General features: G+C 36.3%; 1 protein-coding gene across 3 annotated transcripts in view; it reads right to left on the bottom strand.

Moving 5' to 3' along the window:
* Positions 1–27954, bottom strand: part of KIAA2026 (KIAA2026 ortholog) — a 112267-nt gene that overhangs the window by 52004 nt on the left and 32309 nt on the right. For 2 of the 3 annotated variants that reach the window (XM_047767668.1, XM_047767669.1), the window contains exon 2: positions 24401–24601. The exons of the other annotated variant lie outside the window; for it this stretch is intronic. In XM_047767668.1, the coding sequence (XP_047623624.1) occupies positions 24401–24601 (201 nt within the window). The remainder of the gene's footprint in view (positions 1–24400; positions 24602–27954) is intronic. 3 annotated transcript variants of the gene reach the window in all.

Raw genomic sequence — 27954 nt, 5'->3', positions numbered from 1 at the left:
AATGTCCAGAAACAGAGTCAAAAGTTGATTAGTTGTTTCCAAGGTTGAGGAAGGTGGAGAAAATGAGAAGTGACAATAGTCTTTCTTGGGGGGGTGATGAAATGTCCCAAAATTGATTGCAGTGACAGTTGCACAACTCTGTGAATATACTAAAAACAACTGAATTTTATATTTAAATATTTGAATTCTGCAGTGTATGAATTATATTTCAATAAAGCTATATTTAAAGAAATAAAAGCATATAAAGTTTTAGGAGAGAAATTAGCATACAATAACAAAGGAGGGAAACATTATAATTTATCTTAGTCTTGAATTTTCAAAAGTGAGAGCTCTTCTAGAGATATAACTAATTTATAGAGTCTAAAAGAAAATCAAGGCATAATGACATTGACTATTTTTCTATACTATCATACTGTAATCTGTTACATACATAGTAAGAACAGTATTTTAGAAATATTGGGACTTCCTCTTCTACAGGGGAAGTGTACTTTTTTTCTTTAGGGCCGTACTTGCGGCATATGGAAGTTCCCAAACTAGGGCTTGAATAAGAGCTGCATCCACCACCCTACACCACAGCCACAGCAATGTGGAATCCGAGCCGAATCTGTGACCTACACCACAGCTCACAGCAACTCTGGATCCTAACCCACTGAGCAAGGCCAGGAATTGAACCTGCATCCTCGTGCATCCGAGTTGGGTTCGTTTTCACTGAGCCATGACAGGAACTCGCCAGAAGAAGTGTACTTTTATATTTCTGGCTGAGGAGTCACACTATGACTATCTTGCTATTACAGATGTTACAAATTATCTGATCAAGTAGTTCTGGTTCATTTAAAAAAGTTAATGAAGAACCTGTCATTTGTGATTTGGTATTCATATATATTAATTACACTTAAATATTGAAACAATGTTAGAAATTTTAGTAAAATTCAGTTTCTCTCAAAAGTGCTTATAGTGTTGAGGAGTTCTAGGTTTTTACTGAATGAGGTTGGGTAGGATGGGACTCCAAAAGCCCACAAAATCAGTAGAAGTATATAATAGCAACAACAGTCCTTCCTTTCTCCTGGCCCCAACTCAGGGACTGAAAGGAAAACTGTCTTCACAATAGGAGTAGTGGATGAAAAAAAAAAAAATCTCTCCTAAGAATTTATAACCATAAGTTGACTCATATGGATTTATTCACCTTTCTTGAGTGCTCAGAAAAGTTTAATGTGGTCACATGCCAGAATTACTGTCAGGCACTTGAACAAAAAAAATTAAATCTCTAAAGCAGTGCACCTTATAACTAGATATTAAGGAATTCTGACAGATACTGTGACAAGAAAAGAGTTCACAGTCAAAAAAAAAAAAAAACTCAAAATATAAAAGGAAATAAATTACTCTATAGGAGAGGGAAAAAAATATGACCTGAAAAAAAAAAAAAAAACCCTACAGATATACAAAATACAGAAGGTAGGAAATACCTCTAGTGAAAAGAAATTTAAAACTTGCATAAATAAAAGGAGATTATTTTATTTTTTATTTATTTGTTTTTTATTTGTCTTTTTGCCATTTCTTGGGCTGCTCCTGCAGCACATGGAGGTTCCCAGGCTAGGGGTCGAATTGGAGCCATAGCCACCAGCCTACGCCAGAGCCACAGCAACACGGGATCCAAGCCGCATCTGCAACCTACACCACAGCTCATGGCAATGCCAGATCCTTAACCCACTGAGCAAGGCCAGGGATCGAACCCACAACCTCATGGTTCCTAGTTGGATTCATTAACCACTGTGCCACGAAAGGAACTCTGAAGGAGATTATTTTAAAATGACAAAGCAATTCTGAAAAAGAACTGAGGAGAACTTCTAGATCTGAAAAGTACAGAAATTAAAAGAATAAAAGATTTACAGTTAATTCCTCAACAGCAATAATGGAAGCCAGCAGACAATAGAATATCTATGGGATTTCTTTAATGTACTTAAAAAATAACTATCAATTTAAATTCAGAGCAAAAATATCTTCCAAAAATGAAGAAACATAGAAATATCTCCAACAAAAACTCCATACTTGTAACAAACAGACCCTCATCTAAAGGATTTACTTCAAATGGAAGAAAGGTCAGTAATCTTTGACTGATGATAAGAGATGAAAAGGACCAAAAGAGTGGTAATATATGTATTAGTTTATATATAAATGGCATAAAATAATGATAAAAATATTTTATGGGGTTAAAAAGACAAGACACAATTAAATTACATTACAAAATAGCAAATAAGCTGGATAAGAAATGATTAAAGTTAAAAGTGTGGAGTTCCCGTCATGGCACAGCAGAAACGAATCTGACTAGGAACCATGAGGATGCAGGTTTAATCCCTGGCCTCACTCAGTGGGTTAAGGATCTGGCATTGCTGTGAGCTGTGGTGTAGGTTGCAGACTTGGCTCAGATCCCGAGTTGCTGTGCCTATGGCTATGACCAGCAGCTATAGCTCTGATTGGACCCTTAGCCTGGGAACCTCCAAATGCCACAGGTATGGCCCTAAAAAGCAAAAAAAGAAAAAGAAAAAAAAAGTTAAAAGTGTTCCCAGGTCCCTGATTAATCAGGAAGATGGTAAAAATACTGATTATTTTTAGGTTTTAATAAGCCTATGACATGTGAAAGTTTCTAGAGAAGATATTAAAATAACAGACTTTAAAGATTTAAATTAGTAGAGTTATAAATATGGAAGGAAAAATAAATAATAATCAAAAGTGGTGGGATGCATATAATTAAAGCAGCACTTTGAGGGACATTTATAGATAAGAATGTATATTTAGAAAAGAAAAGTTGAAAATTATCTATTTGTGTTCATTAAAAGAAAAAAACCAGAAGAAGTTCCCTGGTTATCTGTCCAGTGGTCAGGACTCTGTTTTCACTGCTGTGGCCTGGGTTCAACCCATGGCCTGGGAATTGAAATCAAGCCACTGTAGCCAAAAAAAAAAAAAAAAAAAGGAAAAAAAAAGAAAAAAAAACAAAAACTAGAAAAAGAACAGTTAATTGAAGCCCCAAAGATGAAAGAAGGAAATAAAAAGCAGAAATCAGGGCATTCTCTTTGTGGCCCAGTGGATTAAGAATCCAACTGCAGCAGCTCAGGTCACTGCAGAGGTGTGGGTCTTGGTCCACTGCAGTGAGTTAAAGGATCTGGCACTGCTGCAGCTACAGCATAGGTTGCAGCTGTTACTGATTCAGTTCCTGGCCCAGGAACTTCCAAATGCCCAGGGTGTGACCTTAAAAACAAACAAACAAACAAACAGAAATCAATGAGATATAAAACATTGAAAAAACATTACATCTGAAAGTCAGTTCTTTGAAAACACTATTAAAATTAATAAACCCTCGGGAAGACTGATGAAGAAAACACATACACAAAACCAGTATGAGAAATGAAAATAGGCTCATCCTATAGATTAGACATAGATGACATAACGATATAGATGATCTAAGGATATTATAAGCAACTCTATGCCAGGAGACAATTTAAATGAAACTGACTTTTTTTTTTAGCTTTTTAGAGCTGCGCCTGCAGCATATGGAAGTTTCTAGGCTAGGGGTCGAATGGGAGCTGCAGTTACCGGCCTATACCACAGCAGCGTCGGATCAGAGCTGAGTCTGTGACCTACACCCAGCTCACAGCAATACCAGATCCCTGACCTACGACAAGGGATGGAAACTGCATCCTCATGGATACTAGTTGGATTCCCAACAATTTTTTTGAAAAACACAAATTAACAAAACTGACATAAGAAGAACTAAAATCTGAATAATTCCGAATCCATTAAAGAAACTACACACTTTAAAATCTTCCTCACATAGGAAAACTGCAGTCCTAAAGCCTTGATAAGAATTTACCTCAAAAATTTCAGCTAATCAACAAAATATAAAACAGGCATGTTGAAAAAGTAAAACGGAGTTCCCATCCTGGCGCAGTGGAAATGAATTCCACTAGGAACCATGAGATCTCGGGTTCGATCCCTGGCCTCGCTCAGTGGGTTAAGGCTCCGGCGCTGCCATGAGCTGTGGTGTAGGTTGCAGACGCGGCTCAGGTCCCGCATTGCTGTGGCTGTGGTGCAGGTCGGCAGCAACAGCTCCGATTAGACTCCTAGCCTGGGAACCTCCATATGATAGGGTGTGGCCCTATAAAGACAAAAGACAAAAAAAAAAGTAAAAGAAGGAATTAAAACAGTAAGTAACAAAAAATTATCAGAATGATCCAGACAGATTTGAAAAAGAAACAAAAGGAACTTCTAAAAAATAAAAAATATACATAAACACAAAAATAAAATACTCAATAGTAGTAAAGTAGCAATTTTACACAGGAAAAGGTAGAACTCAAGAAATTTCAAAGAATTCAGAGCAGAGATAAAGATACAGAATATAACAAAGAGATATAAAGACTGACGGAGGACAGATTAAAGTCTAACAAACAACTATATGGGACTCCAGAAAGTAGGAATACAGAAGAAGGGTAGGAGGGTGGTGATGATGGCAATATCTGAAAAGATAACAGTGAAGAATTTCCTAGAAATGGTGAAGGACACAAATTCCCAATTCAAAAATCCCAAGAAAATAAATTAAGAGAAGCACACTTGAGCATATCACAACAAACCATCAAAGACAAAAAAATTTTTACAAGCAGTTGGGGGGGGGGGGCAAAGAAAAGATTACATATAGAGAAATGACAAAATGATTGAGAGATTTCTCAAACAGCAACGAAATAAACCAAAAACAATAACCATCATTTATGGATGAGGATAAATAAAAGTCATTTTCAAGTAGACAAAAAGTAGAACTCCTTCTAACTAAAGTAAAAACTTCGAAAGTGTCTTCTGCTTCCAGCTAAGATGAAGTAATAAGGAATCAGATTTATTTTCCTACCTGAACCAACTATAAAAACCCTGACCAAACAGAGAAAACAATGGTTTTTAAGAATCTAAACAGGAGTTCCCTGGTTGCCTAGTAGTTAAGAATCTGGTGTTATCATGGCTGTGGCGTGGGTTTGATCCCTTGCCAGGGAACTTGCACATGCTTCAGGCCTGGCCAAAAAAAAAAAAGAACAAAAAGAATCGAAACATTAGCAAAAGATACTGATCTCAGAGAAATGAGAAATTGAGAAGGTGAGCCCCAAACTGTTCCAGTTTACTGCTCTAAGAGGATTTCCAGGCCATGATGTAGGAGGGAGAAGCCAGGTAGAGCCTGATTCCCTGAGTTGAGAAGGAGCTAAGAGTCCAGAGATATCAAGGCAGCTAGAGTGTACAAGACATAATACTAAAGAGGAGAGACGTGCATAAAATGAAAACAGTAACGATGTACAGAGTCCCCACTCAAAGATTCAGAACACTGATTAGTGAATGCATACACAGAAATAACCCAAGACTAGATAGGGGGAAAACATCCCAAAGATTAGAAAATAAAGTGTTTATTCCCACTAGACACACAAACTCCTAATTCATGGGATGTTGGATAGAATATTCAACAAGGTCCTGCCCTGGTAGTAAAAACCAATTAGCCCTAGACTGAGCATCGCTTTGGACCTAAGTAACAAATCATAAAAGATCCAAAATAATCAAACAGTTTCCAAGTAATTAACTGCATTCCAGAAACAAAGCTCTAGAAGATTTGCAGGAATATGAAAACATCCAGTACACACCAAGACAAAAGTAGGAAGCATTCTACAAAGAAATATATGATCCATACCAAGGAGATAAAAACAATCAATCAAAATTGACCCAGAAATGGAACAAATGTTAGATTTAGCAAGGAACACCATTAAAGTAGTTACTGAAACTGTAATACACATAGTCAAAAAGTTAAGTGGGAGACATGGAAGATATAAAATAGACCCAAATCAAACTTTTAGAGATGAAAATTACATCTGAGATGAAAATATAATGAGTGGGGGACTAGGGCAAATTAGACATAACTAAAGAAAAGATTAATGAACTTGAGGACTGTAATAGAAATTATAAAAATTTAAAGATACAGGGAAAATACTTCTATAGTATATGCTTCAGGAAGAAAAATAGAGTTCCCATCATGGCTCAGTGGTAACGGACCCAACTTGTATCCATGAGGACGTGGGTTGGAACCTTGGCCTCACTCAGTGGGTTAAGGATGTGGCATTGCTGTGAGCTGTGGTGTAGGTCTCAAATGCGTCTTGGATCCTGCATGCTGTGGCATAGGCCGGCAGCTACAGCTCCGATTTGACCCCTGGGAACTTCCATATGCTGCAGTTGAGGCCCTAAAAAAAAAAAAAAAAGACCACTGAAAGAATTTCTAAGATGAAAGGACTAAAGAACAAATTAAAAGTGAATCATGTGGGTAAATAAACATTACAAAAAACACTAACAATAATGTCTCATTTAAGGCTAAAAATGAAATAGAACCAAATTACCAATCAATAATACATAAGATAGATGAGGCATAAAAGATAAAAACTAACAACAGAAATAGAGCATATAACTTCCAAATCTGTGGAGATAGGGTTTTTTTTTTGTTTTTTCTTTTTTTTTTTTGGTCTTTTTGCCATTTCTTGGGCCGCTCCCGCAGCATATGGAGGTTCCCAGGCTAGGGGTTGAATCAGAGCTGCTGCTGCTGACCTACGCCAGAGCCACAGCAATGCTGGATCCGAGCCGTGTCTGCAACCTACACCATAGTTCACGGCAATGCCAGATTCTTAACCCACTGAGCAAGGCCAGGGATCGAACCCGCAACCTCATGGTTCCTGGTCGGATTTGTTAACCACTAAACCACAATGGGAACTCCTGGAGATAGTTTAAAGAGAAATAAATCTTTATCTTCCACAGATGGATGTCAACAGATAGCACCAAACTGAAAAATCAAGAAATAGCAATATAGCATGTATTTAGAAAAAAATACATACTTACTACTAGAAATAATTACTAGAAAAAAATAGCTAAAAGTTAAAGGTGGATGTTTCTGAGTCATGGATTTGAAGATGAGTTTAGAGTAAGCTGCTATCTTTCATTAGAAGCCTTAACAGTACTACGTGACTTTTAAACTATACAGCCTGTGAAATTAAAAAAAAAAAAAAAAGAAATTTAAATCAACTTTTCAAAAGCTAAAGAGTATTAGCCAGGAGATACTAAAGAGTCAAAAACAAAAAGATTTATGGGTATTGTGTGTCTTACCATGTTAGATTTATGAATACTGTGTATCTTACCATGAAACCGAGTTTCTCTATATATTATATACTGAGAAGAGTAATCATTTCTTCAATAGTCTGTTGTTTACTAAGTAAAAGGTTTTCAAGCTATTTCTCATAGCTTGAAATGTAACTCCAAGTTTGTTTCAAAGTTTAGTATAGAAAGCTATCTGTTAGAACATCAACTATCAAAAAGTGCATTCAATTAGTATGCTTGGCATTGAAACTGATTTTGGTCAACCTTGTCATGTTCTTTTTCTGTAGAGGTGAAAGAGTAACAACTAGTGCTCAGGGAAGATAATGAAAGGAGAATCTGGAGTAGACCAAGACACTTTTATGGACTTGTTTTTGCCTAAAACAGTGTAAGCAACCTTTGTCTATAATAAAGGTTACAGATAATGGTAACTTCAGGTAATATTTATTCAACATAGATGGGGAAAATAAGGACATAAAAAGTCAGTAAGATAACTTCCTTAGGTTTACACAGAGCATTTGTACAAGAGCCAGCAATAAAAACAGTTTGGTAGGCCAAAGTTAGCACCAACTGGCTTACTCTTAGAAGAAGATGAAAATTGGGCAATTGTGTAATACACACATTCTCTTGGATCAGGTGCCTAGAAAAGCCATGACACACTTGGGGCATGATGTTGCCAAATGTGGACACTGCCTGAAGTTACACAAGAGCTGCTACTTACACTTCTGATCCCTATAAATTAAACCTTTCAGGGGAGAATGATGGATTCTAGCCTCAGACCATGACTACTGAAGAGGCATAAGGAGCAGAAAGCTAGCATAACAGACTAGTCCTTTAGAAATAGAACTAGAAGTCTCTGTCCTAATTCTCAGCAGTATGGTATATCTGGAATGGGAGCATGTCAAAGAGCTCTAGAGCTAATATCTACAATCTGCTAATTTTAAAAAACTTTGTCAGAAACTTAAAAATGTAATTAAAACATTTAAAAAACACTATTACAAAATACTGAAGCAAACCACACTTTGCTCACAGGGACAGATAAAAAACAGCTTTCAAAGTTATTGTCAATTTAAAAATTTGTTCCCAAGTACTACGCTAAAATCAGATACAGTACTGGACGATTCTAAAACGTTAGCTCAGAGTTGCCTGGTAACTCGGCATGTTAAGGATCTGGCATTGTCACTGCTGTGGCTCTGGTTACTGCTGTGGTGTGGGTTGGATCCCTAGCCCTGGAACTTCCCCACACCATGGGCACAGCCAAAAAAATAGAAAGGTTAGCTCAGAAAATTAAGCCTTCAGTCCTGGAGAAGCACTGTAAGACTGCCTGAAGATAGTTATAAAAACCACATTCATTATTGGGGAAAAAAAAAAAAAAGGTTGTATGGAACTTAAGAGAGTAGCTCCTAACAATTCTCCTCATAAGGAGAATGTTTTTTAATGCCCTTTTTTTCTTTTTAAACTTTTTTTGGGGGATTGTGGGGAGCAGGCTGTCCCTGCAGCACGGGTAAGTTCCTGGGCCAGGGATGTCACAGTAGTGACAATGCTGGATCCTTAACCGCTAAGCCAACAGGGAACTCCACAAGGAGAATTTTTTCTTTCCTTTTTATCATATCTATATGAGATAATGGATATTAATTAGGCCTACTGTGGTAATCATTTCACAACATATATAAATCAAACCAATAGTGATGTATGTCAATCATTTCTCAATAAAACTGAAAGAAAAAGCAAACACTACCAAATGAAGAAAAGAGTTCCAAATTTTTTTTTTGCTGGACAAGCTCTCATTTTTGATGTTGCTCATTATTGGTTTGGAGAACATTTATCTGCTACTATGTAAAATACTAACAGAAGCTGTGTGGAAGGTTATTTTGATCATGTATAATTTGGCTGGAACACTGCTAATGAATGAAGAGCTTTATAAAAGAAAATGACGGGTTTTTTAAAAATTAAAGTATAGTTTATTTACAATGTTTCTTCAATTTCTGTTGTACAGCAAAGTGACCCGATCACACACAGTTCTCTGTGCTGTACAGAGGGCCTCGTGAGAAAATTATGTTTTAAAGTATCCTAACTTGGAGTTCCTGTCATGGCTCAGTGGAAACAAATTTGACCAGTATCCACGAGGACCCAGGTTCATTATCTGGCCTCATTCAGTGGGTTAAGGATCCAGTGTTGCTATGAGCTGTGGTGTAGGTCACAGATGCGGCTTGGATCTGGAGTTGCTGTGGCTGTGGCGTAGGCTGGCAGCTAGAGCTCCAATTTGACCCCTAGCCTAGAAACTTCCATATGCTGCAGGTGTGGCCCTAAAAAGACAAAATAATAAATAAAGTATCCTAAACTTCACTAGTTTTATAAACTTTACTGAACGCTTAGCAAGTGTGAGAATACAAAGAAGTGGAATCATGGACCACATTCTTAATGAGTTTACAGTTTAGTAAGAAACATATTTAGGAGCTTTAATCCAAAATAACTCATTAACCAAAAAAACAAAACAATATAGCCATGAAAAATGGTGGCATCAAAAGGAAAGCAAAACATCTAATTTACATTTTCTAAAATAAATAATACAAAATATTACATTTCAGGAAAACCAACCATTCATACTTTTTTTTTTTTACCTCACCTGTGGCATGTGGAGGTTCCCAGGCCAGGGATCAAACGCAAGCTAGAGCAATAACCAGAGCCACAGTGGTGGCAACGCTGGATCCTTAACCTGCTGAGCCACCAGTAAACTCCAAAAACCAACGATTCAGGTGTACAGTCAAGTTTTTATTTAGCAACCATCAAAAGAATGTCTTCTAGCTAGTAAAAGTACAAAAGTAATTAGGCTCTGTTAAGGGTTACAGAGACAAACTTCATAAGTAGGAAGACTAGGAAAAACTAGACTGCCACTACTACTTGGTACTGACACTAAGAATCTGGACAACCAGAAGTTCCCAGCAATACCTTTGCCAAAAGATAAACTTGCCTGCCCAAGACTGCCACCTTATGTTGCTTCCAAGCAATTTCAAGTGTGAAGTGTATGAATAGTCACACTTCTCTACTTTAGTTGTGAGTGGGTGAGAATATAAATTTTCTGACTGACAGCAAATATAATACTCAATGGAGAAAAGCTGAAAACCTTCCCACTAATATCTGGAACAAGAGAAGAATGCCCACCCTTACCACTTTTATTCAACATAGTATTGGAAGTCCTAGCCAAAGCAATCAGATAAACAAAAGAAAAGGTAAAGAGGAGAGGTAAAATTGTCACTGTATGCAGATGACACAATACTATACACAGAAACCCTAAGGACTCAACCCCAAAACTACGCCCAATTGATCAACAAATTTAGTGAAGTAGTAGGATATAAGATTAACATTCAGAAATCAGTCACATTTCTGTATACTAACAGTGAAATATTAGGAAAGGAATACACAAATAAAATGCCTTTTAAAACTGCACCCCCAAAAAAATCAAACACCTAGGAATAAACATGACTAAGGAAGTGAAAGTATAAGTCTTCACTGAGAACTATAAAACATTCATCAAGAAAATTTAAAGAGGATTCAAAGAAATGGAAAGAGTCCATGACCCTGGGTTGGAAAAATTAATACTGTAAAAATGCCCATACCACCCAAAGCAGGCTACAGAGTCAATGCAATTCCTACCAAATTACCCATGACATTTTTGACAGAACTAGAACAGACAATCCAAAAATTTATATGGAACCACAAAAGACCCAGAATTGCCAAAGCAATCCTGAGGAACACAAACCAAGCAGGAGGCACAACTCTCCCAGACTTCAGGCAATATTACTAAGCCACAATCATCAAGACAGTGTGGTACGGGTACCAAAACAGACATAGAGACCAATGGAACAGAGTAGAGAACCCAGAAATAAACCCAGACACCTATGGTCAATTAATCTTTGGCAAAGGAAGCAAGAACATAAAATGGGAAACAGACAGTCTTTTCAGCAAGTGGTTCTGGGAAAACTGGACAGCTGCATGTAAATCAACGAAACTGGAACACACCCTCACACCATGCACAAAAATAAACTCAAAATGGCTGAAAGACTTAAATGTAAGACAGGACACCAACAAACTCCTAGAAGAGAACATAGGCAGACCATCCTCTCATATCAACCTTACAAATGTTTTCTCAGGTCAGTCTCCCAAGGCAATAGAAACAAAAACAAAAATAAACCAATGGGACCTAATCAAACTGACAAGCTTTTGCACTGCAAAGGAAACCATAAAAAAACCAAAAGGACAACTTACAGAATGGGAGAAAATAGTTTCAAACAATGCAACTGACAAGGGCTTAATCTCTAAAATATACAAACAACTTATACAACTCAAAAGCAAGGAAGTCAACAGCCCAAATGAAAAATGGGCAAAAGATCTGAATAGACACTTCTCCAAAGAAGATAAACAGATGGCCAACCAGCACATGAAAAAATCCTCAACATCCCTGATTACTAGAGAAATGCAAGTCAAAACTACCATGAGGTACCACCTCACACCAGTCAGAATGGCCGTCATTAATAAGTCCACAAATAACAAATGCTGGAGAGGGTGTGGAGAAAAGGGGACCCTCCTGCACTGTTGGTGGGAATGTAAACTGGTACAACCACTTTGGAAAGCAGTATGGAGGTACCTTAGAAAACTATACATAGAACTACCATATGACCCAGCAATCCCACTCTTGGACATGTATCTGGACAAAACTTTCCTTGAAAAAGACACATGCATGTTCACTGCAGCCCTAGTCACAATAGCAAAGACATGGAAACAACCCAATGTCCATCGACAGATGACTGGATTAAGAAGATGTGGTTCATATTCACAATGGAATACTACTCGGCCACAAAAACGAACAAAAGAGTCAGAAAGAGAAAGACAAATACCACATGATTTCACTTCTGTCTGGAATCTAATATACGGCACAAATGAACCTTGCCACAGAAAAGAAAATCATGGACATGGAGAACAGACTTGTGGTTGCCTAGAGGGAGGGGGAGGGGGTGGGATGGACTGGGAATTTGGGGTTATTACATGCAAACTATTGCCTTTGAAATGGATAAGCAACGAGATCCTGTTGTATAGCACTGGGAACTATGTCTGGTCACTAACGATGGAGCACGATAATGCGAGAAAAAAGAATGTATACGTGTATGTGTGACTGGGTCACCTTGCTGTAGAGTAGAAAACTGACAGAACAATGTAAACCAGATATAATGGAAAAAAATTAAAACCATTATATACAAATAAATAAATAAGTAAATTTTCTGGCATCTACTTTAGGAAGTCAGGACTTATAAGAAATTACTAAAATGTAGGGGAGCTGTTCAAAAATGCTGAATGGTCACAAATAATGAATGTCTACTTCATGAAGTCACTGTTATTTTATGTGACAAAGAATTTGAAAATCAATCATTTAATAAGTCATAACTTTTAATTCACAAAAATGTAGAAAACACTACTTTAACTCTAGTAATTTCCAAATCACTAAAATACCAGTAAGTTTACAGGCATATATAAAATGAATACAAAAGCATGCACACTATTTTTGGTAATCCCAACTAGAATGGTGAAGAGGCCCAATATTTTTAATACATCTAGACTAGACTTTAATGATTGAACCTTCTACCTAATAATGTCATATTCCAGATTAACCAAAGTTTACTTGAGAGCTAACTTTCAATTTTAACAATTTTATTTTTAAAATATCTAAAATGTATTATATACATTCCTGCTTAATAAACAAGGTATATAAAATTTCCTTAATGGCTCAAGGTCACCATTATGAACAAAATGCAGTGGTCATGAATAGCTTAAAGACTATTTCAGCAGCTATACATTAACCAGCCCTTATACTCAATTTTCAAAGATCTGACTTGTACTGCTGCTGTCTGCTAAACCAAAATCTCTTTGTATACTAATCAGCCCAAGATTGGCTGCTGCCCTAACAGCATCTATCTGAAGATGGCCAGACAACCAAGCCTTACTCAATGTTTACTCCTCTCTGTTCAACACTATCATCTACCATCTCCTTTGCCTTGGTTTCCAATGGATCCAAGTAAATAAAGATAGTAAATAGAGAAATGCCACGATTTTGGATTTTTGCAATCTGATTTAAGAACCTACAGATTTTGTGGCCTACTTTATAAAAAAAAATAAAGGAGAGAATCTACAGTAAAAAAAAATTAAAATACAGAGTAAGGACTCCCTTCCTTTAACTGGAATAGATCACAAATCAAAGGCCTAACTGGTGGGTTTAAAATATCTCTTAAAATAATTTACTTCTAGGCTTATGTCTGCCCAGATGATTGCTTAAAAATTATCAGATGCTCGCCGTTAACTGAAGTGCTACCATCTGATAATATGGACTAGAATTGTTCACCTTACTGCCAACCTGAATCTCTGATAAAAAGTTGTTTAAACCTACTTAAAAGAAGGGAAACTTCATTTTCTTACTTCTTGTGCCAAAAAAAAACCCCACAAAAAAAGGAAAAACCAAAAAAAGAGAAGCCTATGCCCAGGTTTTAAGCACAAATACAGTAATTACATGATCTTTGCAAACTTCCCTGTCTTCCAATCTGACATTTCTTTATGATGTTTTTGTAGACCCTTCCAGACCAAATTTTAAAGTATTTATATTCTAAGCTAATCTCTGACTAACTCTTGATAGGATATTAGATTGACAAAATTGACAGACTGATAAAATTATCATAGATGGTAGGGTAATTATACATAGGGAGGGAGGCTTTGTTTAGCACTGCTATATATCATACCAATATTGTTGACTAAATGTCACATTTTCCTTCTGAGGACTAAAAAGAAATATTGGGATAGGCTCAAAAGACATTTTTTTTGTCTTTTTTTTGTCTTTTTTTTTTTGCTATTTCTTGGGCCGCTCCTGCAGCATATGGAGGTTCCCAGGCTAGGGGTTGAATCGGAGCTGTAGCCACTGGCCTACGCCAGAGCCACAGCAACGCGGGATCCGAGCCGCGTCTGCAACCTACACCACAGCTCACGGCAACGCCGGATCGTTAACCCACTGAGCAAGGGCAGGGACTGAACCCGCAACCTCATGGTTCCTAGTCAGATTCGTTAACCACTGCGCCACGACGGGAACTCCTCAAGAGACATTTTAAAAACTCTGTCCCAACAGTTAAGTGTCACTTTATAAATTTTAAAACTTAATATATTTTCAATTATAAAAGAAAAGCATGTTTATTTTAGAAAATTTAGAATACAAAGGTTAAAAGAAAAGAGAAAGTCTCACTATTCTTGATACATTTTACATATGTTTTTATGTGAGCTCTAAATTTGGATGCACATGAAGTTAATGCTCTCTTAGCACTGAAGGGAAAAAAGAAAAGGCATTGTGGCAAAGATAGCAAGAATATGGGGGGATAAAAGGTATAAGATGAGGTTAGAGAGGTAGGGTGAGGCCAAATGTTCAAAGTAGAGTTTTATAAATTATATGAAGCCATTAAAATTCTTATGTGCGTTGCTTTGTTTTGGGGAGGTGGTAAGTAATGGGAATAGTAAGTAGCATGATCAAATTTACATTTGGAAAAGTTCATCCTAGCTTTAATGTGAAAAATAGAAGGGAATGAGGGCAAACATGGACACTGTTAAACCAATCAAAAGAAGAGAAGGTAAAGGGAAGCAGATTCAAGAGATTTAGGAAACAAAATTAACAAGAGATTCAAAAGAGATTTAGGAAATAAAGTTGTCAATATTTGAGGATGAATCTGATTTGCATATAAGGAAAAGGAAGATGTCTGGGATGAATCCCAGGTTTCTAACTTAAATAATCTAATAATAGTGCCATTCACCAAGATAGGAACTACTGTAAGACCAAATTTTAGGGGTAAATATTATGCTTTCATAATTAATTTTTGATGTAATTAATGTGAAGAAGGTATCTACACAAAAAGTCTTTTATTTGCCTCCAGATCTATGCTCTATCCTTTGTAGTATACTTTATCTGTGTCAGTAGGCAATCTCACCCACTAGCTTTCCTTGGGTTTAGTCAAGGGAGCCCTGGCAGGAATGAGACAAAGATAGGAAAGTAGGATAAAGTATTTATTCCCTTGGATCCTTCTTACTGAGGTTTTTTGATATTTGTATAACATGCATATCCTGTAAATATAATTCATAGGGAAATAAAGAGATGACAGCTAGCTTTGTTTAATGTCTTATTAAATTTCATCAACAATACAACTGTTAAGAACACATGTATTAAGTTCATTAAGTGGAATAAGTTTTATGAATGGACTTTTCAAAAAAAAAAAAAAAAAAGGCTGTGTTCATTAACAGGAGGTATCGTCTCAATAGTCTCTTCTTTCCAACTCTCTCCTGGGTACTAGTAACTAACTACTCCCTGCTTGCCCTGGCTAATGGCTCATATCAATGTTCAGCTATATTCCAACCTCTTTGGGAACAATCCCTTTTTCAATTATCTCAATATGAATGTGCCGCATGTTTCCTGATGGATAAGAGACAATTATACTGTCAATAATACATAGTCAGAGAACATATTTAGTAGGCAATTAGTCTAAATCTTAGAGAAGTCTTGGCAAGAGACATATATCTGTGAGTGTTATGCATGTAAGTGGTATGGGCATGGATGAGATCACTTAAGAAGAAAGTATAACATGAAAAAAAGAGAGACTCTTGAACAAAAACTTGAGCTGTGGCTGTTAAGAACCAGAAGGAACTACAATACTAGACAAAAACGGCACTTAAGATTGAGGGAGAGTGACTGGAATTAAAAACTTTGAATAGTCACGTGATGTTAGTAAGGAGAGTAGGTATATTGTTTACTCTTTAAGTTAAAGATATATAAGACATTTTATTGCCATAATTTATTAGACATTTGATACAAAGCCAATATAATGGTAACTACTTCATCAATACGACCTCCTCACAACAACTTTGGAAGAACATATCAGTGTGGCAACATTTCCTAAAACACCGAAGAACGTGCCATGACCATAAGACTAAAAGAAGAATCAATATATATAAGTGAATCAAAATGAGTAAAACACCTAGGCGGTTAAAGACCAAACAATGCTGGAGACATCATGCTTCATGACTACAAATGATGTTACAAAGCCAAAGTAATCAAAACAGAAGGATACTAGCATAAAAACAGACAAAGATCAATGGAAAGGAATAGAAAGCCCAGAGATAAACCCATAAATACATGGTCAATAAATTTATGCCAAGAGCCAAGAATGTACAACAGGGAAAGGACAATCTCTTTAATAAATGGTGTTAGCTACAAAAGAATGACACTTGACCACCATCTCACAACATACACAAAAATTAACTCAAATAAATTAAGAAATTGAATGTAAGACCTGAAATGATACACTCCTAGAAGAAAAAATAGGCAGTAAGCTCCTTGATATGGCTCTTGGTAGTTTTTCTGGAATCTGACAACAAAAGCAAAAGCAACAAAAGCAAAAATTACTAAGTGGAACTACATCATACTAAAAAGCTCTGTACAGGAGTTCCCGTCGTGGCTCAGTGGTTAACAAACCCGACTAGCATCCAAGAATCCATAAGGACATGGGTTCAATCCAGTGGGTTAAGGATCTGGCATTGCCATGAGCTGTGGTGTAGATTGCAGACACAGCTCAGATCCTGCATTGCTGTGGCTCTGGTGAAGGCTGGTGGCTATAGCTCCAATTGGATCCCTAGCCTGGGAATCTCCATATGCCACAGGTGCGGCCCTAAAAAGACACACACACACACACACACACACACACACACACACACACACACACACACACACACACAGTTCTATATAGCAAAGGAAGCCATCAACAAAATGAAAATGCAATCCACTGAGCTGGGAAAAATATTTGCAAATAATGTATCTTATAAGAGGCTAAAATCCAAATCATATAAAGAACTCATACAATCCAATAGCAAAACAATAAACAATTCTATTAAAAAATGGACAAATCTGAACATAAATTTTTCCAAAGACATACGGATGGCCTACAGAGACATGAAAAGATGCTCAACATCATTAATTATCAGGGAAATGCAAATCAAAATCAAAATGAGATATCACCTCACACCTGTCAGAATAACCATTATCAAAAAGACAAGAAATAACCAGTGTTGGTGAGCATAGGAAGAAAAGTGAACTCTTGAGTACTCTGGTGGGAATGTAAACTGGTGCAGCCACTACAGAAAACAGTATGGAGGTTCCTCAAAAAATTAAAAACAGAAGTACAATCTAATCCAGCAATTCTACTTCTGGGCATTGATCTAAAGAAAATGAAAACACTAACTTGAAAAAAATATATGCACTCCTATGTTTACTACAGCATTGTTTACAACAGCCAAGATATGAAAACTATACAAGTGTCCATCAATCAATAAAGAAATTGTGGTATATATCCACAATGGAATATTATTCAGCCACAAAAAGAAGAAAATATTGCAATTTGTGACAACATGGATGGACTTTAACGGCATTATGCTAAGTGAAAAAAGTCAGACAGAGAATGATAAAACCGTATGATCTTTCTTATATGTGTAATCTAAAAACAAAAACTAAAAACCAAGCTCACAGATAAAGAGAACAGATTGGTGGTTGCCAGAGGAGGAGGGTGGAAGATGGGAGAAATGGGTTACGGGGGTCAAAAGGTAAAAAGGAAAAAAAAAATTAGAAACAAAAAAATTAGAAACAAAAACAAGAAGAGTAGAATGAATGCAAACACATCTGTAATCTCCATCCTTAAAGAAGACGACATACAAGAATGTTTACTGTAGCATTCTATACTAACAAAACACTAGAAATAATCCAAAATATGCATCTTATCAGGAAAATGGATAAACTGTAATGCAGTCAGATAATGTAATACTATGTAACAGCACCTGAAATAAATGAGAATTAAATAATTCAACAAAGTTAAATCTGAGCTACATAATGCTGACTTGAAAGAGAAAGATTCCATTTATATAAAGGTTTAAGAGATGCAAAACAATGCTATATATTATACATGAACATATACATAAAAAATGCCCAGAAGTGACCACCTTTTTCAGGTCATATGGAATAACTGAACCAAACTTACTCTCCCACTTTAAACAATTACAAAACTGAACAAAATACATGAAACAATTTTTTAACCTGGATTTTTATTACTCAAATGAATTTATCACATACATGAAACAATTTTGTTTCAGACACTGAGTATCAAACAGTGCAGGACTATGATCCCCAAGAAGTGAAACAAATTGGGTGATCACTACAATCTACTGACTTCCTAACTAAAAGCCATTAATTTCCAGACCACGAATGCAGAGAGAGGAAACCCAAACAGTCTAGTGAGCAGAGAAAATGAAAATCAGCATTAGGGGAGAATAAGGCACCTAGAAGCTGTGAGATAATTCCAAAAAGAAGGAAGCTATGCAGAAAAGAACTTCAGGGAGTTCCCCTCATGGCTCAGTGGAAACTAATCTGATGGGGTATCCACGAGGACACAGGTTTGATCCCCGGCTTCACTTAGTGGGTTAAGGATCTGGCATTGCCATGAGCTGTGGTGTTGCAGACTTGGTGCAGATCTGGTGTTGCTGTACTGTGGCGTAGGCCGCAGCTGCAGCTCTGATTCAACCCAAAGCCTGGGAAACTCCATATGCCACAGGTAGAGCCCTAAAAAGAGCAAAAAAAAGAAAAGAGTGCGGGTCCCTTTGAGACTGTGTTGAGTATTAGTTTATGACTGCAGAGTAAAGCTCCACAAAGTTTCACAAGAATGACCAAACGATTGTTAAGATCAGAGTTTACATATAGTAGGGAGACCAGCTGGAATGGGGAGGCCTCAGTCATCACTTGAGGGCTGTCAGTGGAGACCCCAGAGAGGTTATAACTTAGTGGTAGGGCTGAAGTGGGTTATTCTAGATCCACCCCAGAACATAAAACCTGGACTGGAAAGGATCATGAAACTTATCCACAAGTAACTTAACTTTCTGCCAGAACACAGCCCAGGCCTCTTTAAAAAAGGTAAGTAAAAAGGGAGTTCCCATCTGATGGCTCAGCAGAAATGAACCTGACTAGTATCCATGAGGATGCAGGTTCAACCTCTGGCCCTGTTCAATGGGTTAAGGATCCAGCTTTGCCGTAAGCTGTGGTGTAGGTCCCAGATGTGGCTCAAATCTTGTGTTGCTGTGACACAGGCTGACAGCTATAGCTCAGATTGGACCCCTAGCCTGGGAACTTCCATATGCCACAGGTAGAACCCCAAAAAGACAAAAAAACAAGAAACGAAAAAACCCACCCCAATCCAAAAAATAAAAAACAAATGTTAGTAAAAATCCAGATATTCAACAAGGTAACATTCACGATGTCCAATTTCCAATAAAGAAATAACTTAACATGCCAAGAAGCTGAAAAGTATAACTTATAACCAGCAGAAGAGTCATCACTAGATTTAGAAAAGACAAAGATGATGAAGGCAGCAGATAAAGACATTAAAACATGAACATAGCAGTTCCCACCACAGCACAGTGACTTAAGAACCCAACTTCAGGGGCTTGAGTCACTGCAGAGGTACAGTTTCGATCCCTGGTCTGGTGCAATGGGTTATGGATCTGGCATTGACAGAGCTATGGTGTAGGTTGTAGCTGTGGCTTGGATTCAATCCCTGGCCTGGGAACTTCAGTATGCTTTGGGTGTAGCCAAAAGAATAATAATAATAAAAAAAAGACAAAAGAAACAAGAACAAAACATAACTTCTAGAGTTGAAAAAATACAATCTGTGAAATTAAAAGTTCCCTAGATTAGATACAGCATAAAAAAAGATTAGCGAACTTGAAAACTTTACCACAGAAAGAACTCTGAAAGCCTATACATCAGAGAAGCAAAATGAACCCTATGTAAGATAATGAGCACATACATAAACTCAACCCTATACCAAAGGGGCACATTACAATAAAATTGCTGAAAACTAGTAATAAAGAGGAAATATTATAAGTAGTTAGAGAAATAAGATACATTATGTATAGAGGAACAAAAATAAAAAAGACAGCTGACTTCTCTTTAAAAACAGTATATGGTAGAACATGTTATTAAGTGCCTGTAGGAAAAAAAAAGACAAACATCAATCTCTCTCTCTCTCTCTCACACACACACACACACACACACACACACACACACACACAATCGGCTCTTGGTATCTGTAGGGCCTTCAGATGCAAGGTGACATAAAAACTTTCATATCAAAAAAATAAAAGCTCAGATTTCATCAATGGCACATCTACATTATGAAAAATGTTAATGGAATTCTTCATACAGTAGAAAAATGACACCAGACAGGATCAGGGATTAATATAAAAGAAGGCAGAATATTGGAAAGGGTAAATGTATGGATAAATATAAGATCCTGGGAGTTCCCATTGTGGCACAGCGGAAATGAATCTGACTAGTATCCATGAGGATGTGGGTTCAATACCTGGCCTCACTCAGTGCATCGGGGATACACTGTTGCTTGTGGTGGCTCCAATTTGACCCCTAGCCTGGGAACTTCCACATGCTGCTAGTGCAGCCCTTTACAAAAAAAAAAAAAAAAAGATCCTTTCCCTGTTTCATTCTTAAATCTCTTCAAAAGACAACCAGTTAAAGCACATACAATAATACTATATTAGGATTTATAATGCATGTAGAAGTAAAATGTATAACAACAAAAGCACAAAAGTTGGGGAAGTACACACTGTGAAGGAGTTTAGCATTTAAAGTTAACTGTGATATGGTAAACACATCTTGTAAACCCTAGAGAAATCAGTAAAAAAAAAAAAAAAAAAAACACACAAAAACCAGGCAGTTTCTGTTGTGGCTCAGTGGGCTGAAGACCCAATGTTGTCTCTGTGAGGATGCGGGTTAGATCCCTGGCCTCACTCAATGCGTTAAGGATCCAGTGTTGCCATAAGCTGTGGCGTAGCTCGTAGCCATGGCTGAGATCTGGTGTTGCTGTAGCTATGGCGTAGGTGCAGCTCCGATTCTGACTCCTGGCCTGGGAATTTCCATATGCTGCAGATGCATATGGAAGAAAAAAAGAAAAAAAAATTCAAACAATGATGCACAGCTAATAAGTCAACAGTGGCTATAAAATGCAATATTAAAAAATAGGAAATATTATTAGGGAATACAAGGGACACTCATAAGAAAGAAGTCATTTCATCAAAAAAATCCTAAGAATTATAAATATGTATGCCTCCAACAGCAGAGTTTCAAACTATCTGAAGCAAAATCTTTCAGAACTCAGGACAGAAATAGACAAAACTGACTATATTAAAATCAATTGTATTTCTATACATTAGCAACAAAAATAACTGAATTTTAAAAAATGATTTATAATTATATAAAAACATGAAATATGTGGAAAACTATATATTGAAAACTATAAAATACTGCTCAGAAAAATAAAACAATTACCCAGAAATTGAGTGATAAGGTCCATGCAATCTCTAAATCCCCTCAGGTATTTTTTGGTGGGGAACAAGATTTACAATATAATTCTAAAATTAAACTGAAATGCAAAGATGCTAGTACAGCCTAATAGTTTTGAACAAAACAAAACAAAAACACCCCAAAACAAAACACACAGTTGTAAGACTCATACAACCAAATTTTAAGGCTTATCATAAAACCATAGTTATCAAGTCAATATAGTATTAGCTTAAGGACAGACCTATGGATAAAAATTTGGGACAGAAAAGATAGTCCAGAAAGACTCACAAATGTACGTTCAATTAATTTTCAACAAAGATGAAAAAGTAATTTAGTAATGAAAAAGTAGCTTTACCAAACAATGGTACCTGAATTAGCTATCCAAATGGAAGAAGAATAAACTTCCATCCTTACCTCAAACAACTACACACAAAAATAAACTTCAAATGGATCACAGACCCAACCATAAAAAACAAAACTTAGATATTTCTAGGGAAGAAATGGAGAAAATCTTCATAATCGTGAGTAAGCCAAGATTTCTTAGGTCACGAAAAGCACAAAACATTAAAAAAAATGAACTTCAAAGTTAAAATCTCACCAAAAAACACTAAAAATGAAAAAGCAGGCCAAAGACTAGAAGAAAATTTTTGCAGTAAACATATATCTAACAAAGGATTTATATCCAGAATATAAAAGGGTGCTGAAAATTCAATAATAAACTGCATGGTAATGATAAAGTCAGGATAGTGGTTTCTTCTGCAGACAGAGGAAAAATACACAAAATCGTGATAATATCTATGCTTAATTTGTTTAAAAATTGCTAAGTAGTGGGTACTTACATCTTTATAATTTAATTTATTCTTTGCCCCATGCTTAGAATATTCCTAATTTAAAAAGAAAAGGTTAACAATATACCCAGAAAGTATAATTTATATTAAATTATCATAGTCACTGGACATTTAACGGAGGAATTTTCCTCATGTCTTATTCAACTATGTTTTTTTGATGTTAAGCACAGGACACATATAGATATATGTAAAATTAGAGAAAAGAAAGTTTCCCATTAGCCATTCCTACTTAAATGCCAAAATACTTTCCCTCGCCACCTCAAAAAATTTATTAAAAACTGAAGTTCACAGATATTTCTCCACACCATGGACTCCAGCTCTTCTATTTTCTTTGCTGATTCCATCATTTTTTAGTCACAAGGAGAGCATACTGCTTAGGAGCACAAACTCTATAAACAAATGCCCTTTACCACTTAAAAATTGCCCAGCTTTGGACAAGCTACTTCATCTCTTAATACCTCAGGATAAATGCTGAATACATATAAAGTGTTTAGATCTAAAACTGACAAATAGTCATGCTTAATAAATGTTAACCATTCTTCTTAATCTTCTTATTGCTATTATTACTACTACCTCCTGTCTCCTCTTTGTCTCTTCCTTTGTCCCTTCTGTATCAAGGAAGGTACTAAATCCTATTGATTGTTCCCAGAGCAATCTGACCTTCTCTCTATTTCTGGTCATCAGTAGTGGAGGTCTAGACTACTACAGCCTTTTTCTACAAGCTTTCCTTTTCTTCAATTTCTCTCTATTCCAAACTAGCATATACTACTGTCAGATTCATCTTTATTCCCTTCCATAAAACCCCATTTCCTATAGCAAAAGTAGTTCTGTGAGGGTCAGTACAAGGAAAAAAAGTATTTCACAGTGAGTTTCCAATTAACCACTCCTATTATAAGTCTGAATTTTAATCCTACAAATACCAAAGTGAGCTAAATTTATTACTGTAAGAGGAGCAACAATATACTATAAATTGCCTTTGGGTAGCAATAGTTGTTCCCGATTATATCAGCAATCATTCCTAAGTCTGAAATTTGATTTACTATAAACATCACCATTCCTTTTTGAGTAATCACTTACCTCTCTGGGCCCTAGTCACTTGTTATAAAAAAAATTATAGAAGTATCATCAATTTGCTCTCAGACCCTAGAAGGTAACACTAATTGAGCACAACATTCTTTCCTGGCAAATCCAGAGTAAGTGAAATTATCCAGGAAATTAGTACCAACAGAAGGCTTGGCAGAAGTGAATTTATATGTCATTTTGAACTATATAATCTCTGGAGTTTCTTCTAATTTTATTTTATTTATTTATTTATTTATTTATTGTCTTTTTGCCTTTTCTAGGGCCGCTCCCGTGGCATATGGAAGTTCCCAGGCTAGGGGTCTAATCTGAGCTGTAGCCGCCGCAGCAACAGCAACGTGGGATCCCAGCTCCATCTGCAACCTACACCACAGCTCACGGCAGCGCTGGATCCTTGACCCACTGAGCAAGGCCAGGGATCAAACCCGCAACCTCATGGTTCCTAGTTGGATTCGTTAACCACTGCGCCATGATGGGAACTCATTTCTCCTAATTTTAAAGGTCTGTGATTTTGTTATAAAGCTATACCAATCTATATAAAATTTCTCTAATTTAAAATTTATAATTCATTTGAGAATACTTCCAGAAATCTTGAAAGCATTCTGAAATTTCTCATAAAAATTATTTTTGTATGGCTCCAAAGTATTTTGGTTTAAAATTTAAAACTGTATTTTTAAACAAATTTCATTGTTATGTGTTAGTGTTAACTCACACTGCGGTGAGAATGCATTTTGGAATACTACTAAAAAGGGCCCAGATACTTGTCATGGGCACACAAAAGTTACAAAGCTACTCTTTGAAATGTAGTTGCTGAAAATCTGAACAACATGAAACTTTTTTTTTTAACATTTACCTTTTTTCTTCTTTTGCTCTCAGCTGTTCTTCCTGTCTCAAAACTTGAACCATTATAGATTCAAAAACTCCACTTGTCAAGCCTGCCAAACTTCGAGATGTTGACCGACGCCTTGTTGAAGTACATGCAGTTCCCTTCTCATCCTCCAATCCATAATAGCCTCTAGATGTAACTGCTATCGTTGTCTTTTCTCTCAAGTGCCTTGGAGAAGAATAAGTCAATTCACAGGTCAAATCTTCTGGGTAAGCAATAAACCCCCTTAACCAGCATCTTTAGAAGAATTATTTTTGCTAACTATATAAAAAGTATTTAGTTAAACCTTGCTTATTAGCTATGATTCAGATTTTTATCCTCCCTACATAACTTCTAATTTTCCTTACTCACATCATAAAAATCAGTCTGAGAGTCTCTTCTCTGAATTAAAAAAAATAAAACTGAAGCACTAAAATTGAGAATTAAGGATCTCTTTAATGAAAAATTTTGTTTGCAAAATTAAATGTAGCTTATCTTTAATCTCTCCAAATATTTCATACTACTTATCAATGGTATGGGAAAATATACAATAATATAAAAACACTTTGGGAGAAAATTTATGATTTATAAACACTTAAGTAATTATAATGGGGCATTAAAATATATAATTTTAAGTTGTAAGTATTACAATATATAATTGCAAATTTAGAAACCTCCTGACTAACCTATAAAGAAAGGCCCAGGAATGTAGATTTTCTCTTCAATCTCACCACAAATGTCTCCCTATCCTAGAATATTTTATTAACTCACTAAGATATTAATCTAATGCTTAAAGAAAATGATAAAAAAGTTTCTCAGCAGCTTGCTTAATTATCCATAAATTGTCTTAATGAATTTTAATTAAAACCATTTACATTGAAAAAGAAACCTTAAACTAATCTTATAAAGTTTTAAGTCTAAAAAACTGACTTCTGAATTTATGAGTTAATTGTAAATCTAAATGAGTTCATTGTAAAAAGCATCAGGGAAAATATCTGGGTTTTTTTTGCTTGTTTGTTTTGCTGCACCTGTGGCATATGAAGTTCCCACATCAGGGATCAAATCTGCACTGCAGCAACCCTAGATCCCTTTTTTTTTTTTTTTTTTGGCTTTTGTCTTTTTTGTTGTTGTTGTTGTTGCCATTTCTTGGGCCGCTCCCGCGGCATATGGAGGTTCCCAGGCTAGGGGTTGAATCGGAGCTGTAGCCACTGGCCTACGCCAGAGCCACAGCAACGCGGGATCCGAGCCGTGTCTGCAACCTACACCACAGCTCACGGCAACGCTGGATCGTTAACCCACTGAGCAAGGGCAGGGACCGAACCCTCAACCTCATGGTTCCTAGTTGGATTCGTTAACCACTGCGCCACGACGGGAACTCCCCTAGATCCCTTTTAACCCACTGCTTTGGGCTGGGGATAGAAACCACACTGCCATAGAAAAAATGCTTGCCAGATCTTTAACCTGCTGCACCACAGCAGGAACTTCCAAAATATCTACTCTTCTACCTTTGCAAAATAAGCCAGAGCCTCTAAAGGTTTTGTATGTGTTGTTTCTACAAAAGCAAAATCAAGACAATACCTGAAGTAAGCATTCAGTATGCTGGAGAAGAATCTATATAAATTAAAAGTTGACCCTGTAGTAACATTTTCCTGCCTTCCTACAGGCATAAGCTTTTTTTATTTTTATTTTTTAATATAAAATAGGCTAAACATTCACCAGAACATAAACCTTTATGACATGAAATATAATCAAGCTCCTGCCCATCATGGACTATGTTCACAGTGGTTTAACACTCTAGGTTAGAATCAATCAATCTTTCTTTCTCTCTCTCTTCTTTTCTTTTCCTCCCTCCCTTCTTTCCTTCCTTCCTTTTTTTATTTGCCACACTCATGGCATGTGGAAGTTCCCAGGCCAGGGATCAAATCCATATCACAGGAGTGTGAATCCTGGATCCTTAACCTGCTGAGACACCACAGAACTCCAGAAGAACCTTCTAATAGTCTTACTCTCAGGCCAACCAGGTTCATGAATGGTATGACTGGAGGGTTATGCCGAACTGTGGCACTATCATATGTTTTATTATAAGGAGATAACATTCTAACTAATTCAGCCTCAGTCAAGGCATAAACTTTTAAACTGGTTTCAAGTAATGCTAAAGAACTTGAGCCTCTCTATCCATACTGTTCAGGCTGTGTGATCTTTTATGCACAGCAGCATACATCTAGACGATAGCTAAATGGGCTGGGAGTAAGGTCTAAGGAAAATAAATTGGCAATAACAGATACTGAATAGGTATACCTGCGTTTATTTTAGTATAGTGTTTATGCTAAAGAACTAACTAGTTTTGTAATTTTAATTACTTCCTCATCAATACTAATAGAAAACATTAATGGATAATATTATACTGAAACATGACATGAGTGTATGTACAGCATTGAGGAAAAGGAGATTCGAGAGAAACAGTAAGTCACATGGCTAAACCATTTGTAAACAAGTCAGAAACTAAATTTTACACTTTAGCTTCAGTCATACAAATAGAGAAAATGAAACTATAAACTAGTTTTTTAAACAGTACTTTTTTGGAACAGGGCCATAGAGAAATTAATATCCTTTATTACTCACCAGATTATAAGAATTTATAAGCTTTGATATTTATCTTTCATAATTAAAATACAAAAAAGAAAACTATGATGCTTCTCTCATATCAATTTGTAAAGATTAAAAAGACATATTATACAGTGTTGGAAAGCGTGTAAGGAAAATAAATTCAAAAACCCAATTATTGGGTATGTAAAATTGGTAGAGCATTCTTAGAAGTCAATTTGATAATAACCATTAAGATTTAATGTGCACATATCCTTTGACATATCACGCTTCTATGAATTTACTCTACAGACATATATCCGCAACTGTAAGCATCAACACACACACACACACACACACACACACACACACAGAATATTGTTTGCTTATTTAAAAGGAACAACCTGGAAACCTTTGATAGAAGACAAATTAAATAAAGTCATAATCACCACAATATGTAATACCATCATCCATTAAGAGCTGTATGTACTCACTGTTGAAAGATGTTCATATTACACTGCTGAATGTAAAAAAAGTTTCTGGACAAGATGCATTTTTAACCCAAAAGGAATTATATACAAGTATGTATATATATATATATATATGTGTGTGTGTGTGTGTGTGTGTGTGTGTGTGTGTAAACATACATACGGCATTCAGTAGTATTTGTGTACATGTTCAAACTCTCACTTAGATTATTGCAAACTTTGTGACAAGTCTCCTAGCTTCTATTCTGATCTCTCTACAGTCTCTTCTTTTTTTGCCTTTGTTTTTGTTTTTTTTTAATGTCTGCGCCTGCAGCACATGCAAGTTCTCAAACTAGGGGTCGAATCAGAGCTATAGCTGCCAGCCACAGCCACAGCAATGCCAGATCTAAGCTGTGTCTGCAACCTACACCACAGCAATGCCAAATCCTTAACCCACTGATTGAGATCAGGGATAGAACCCGCATCCTCATG

This window comes from Phacochoerus africanus, chromosome 2 (genome assembly GCF_016906955.1).
Source record: "Phacochoerus africanus isolate WHEZ1 chromosome 2, ROS_Pafr_v1, whole genome shotgun sequence".
NCBI classification, from domain to species: Eukaryota; Metazoa; Chordata; class Mammalia; order Artiodactyla; family Suidae; genus Phacochoerus; species Phacochoerus africanus.
This window is presented reverse-complemented; position numbering and strand designations above follow the sequence as displayed.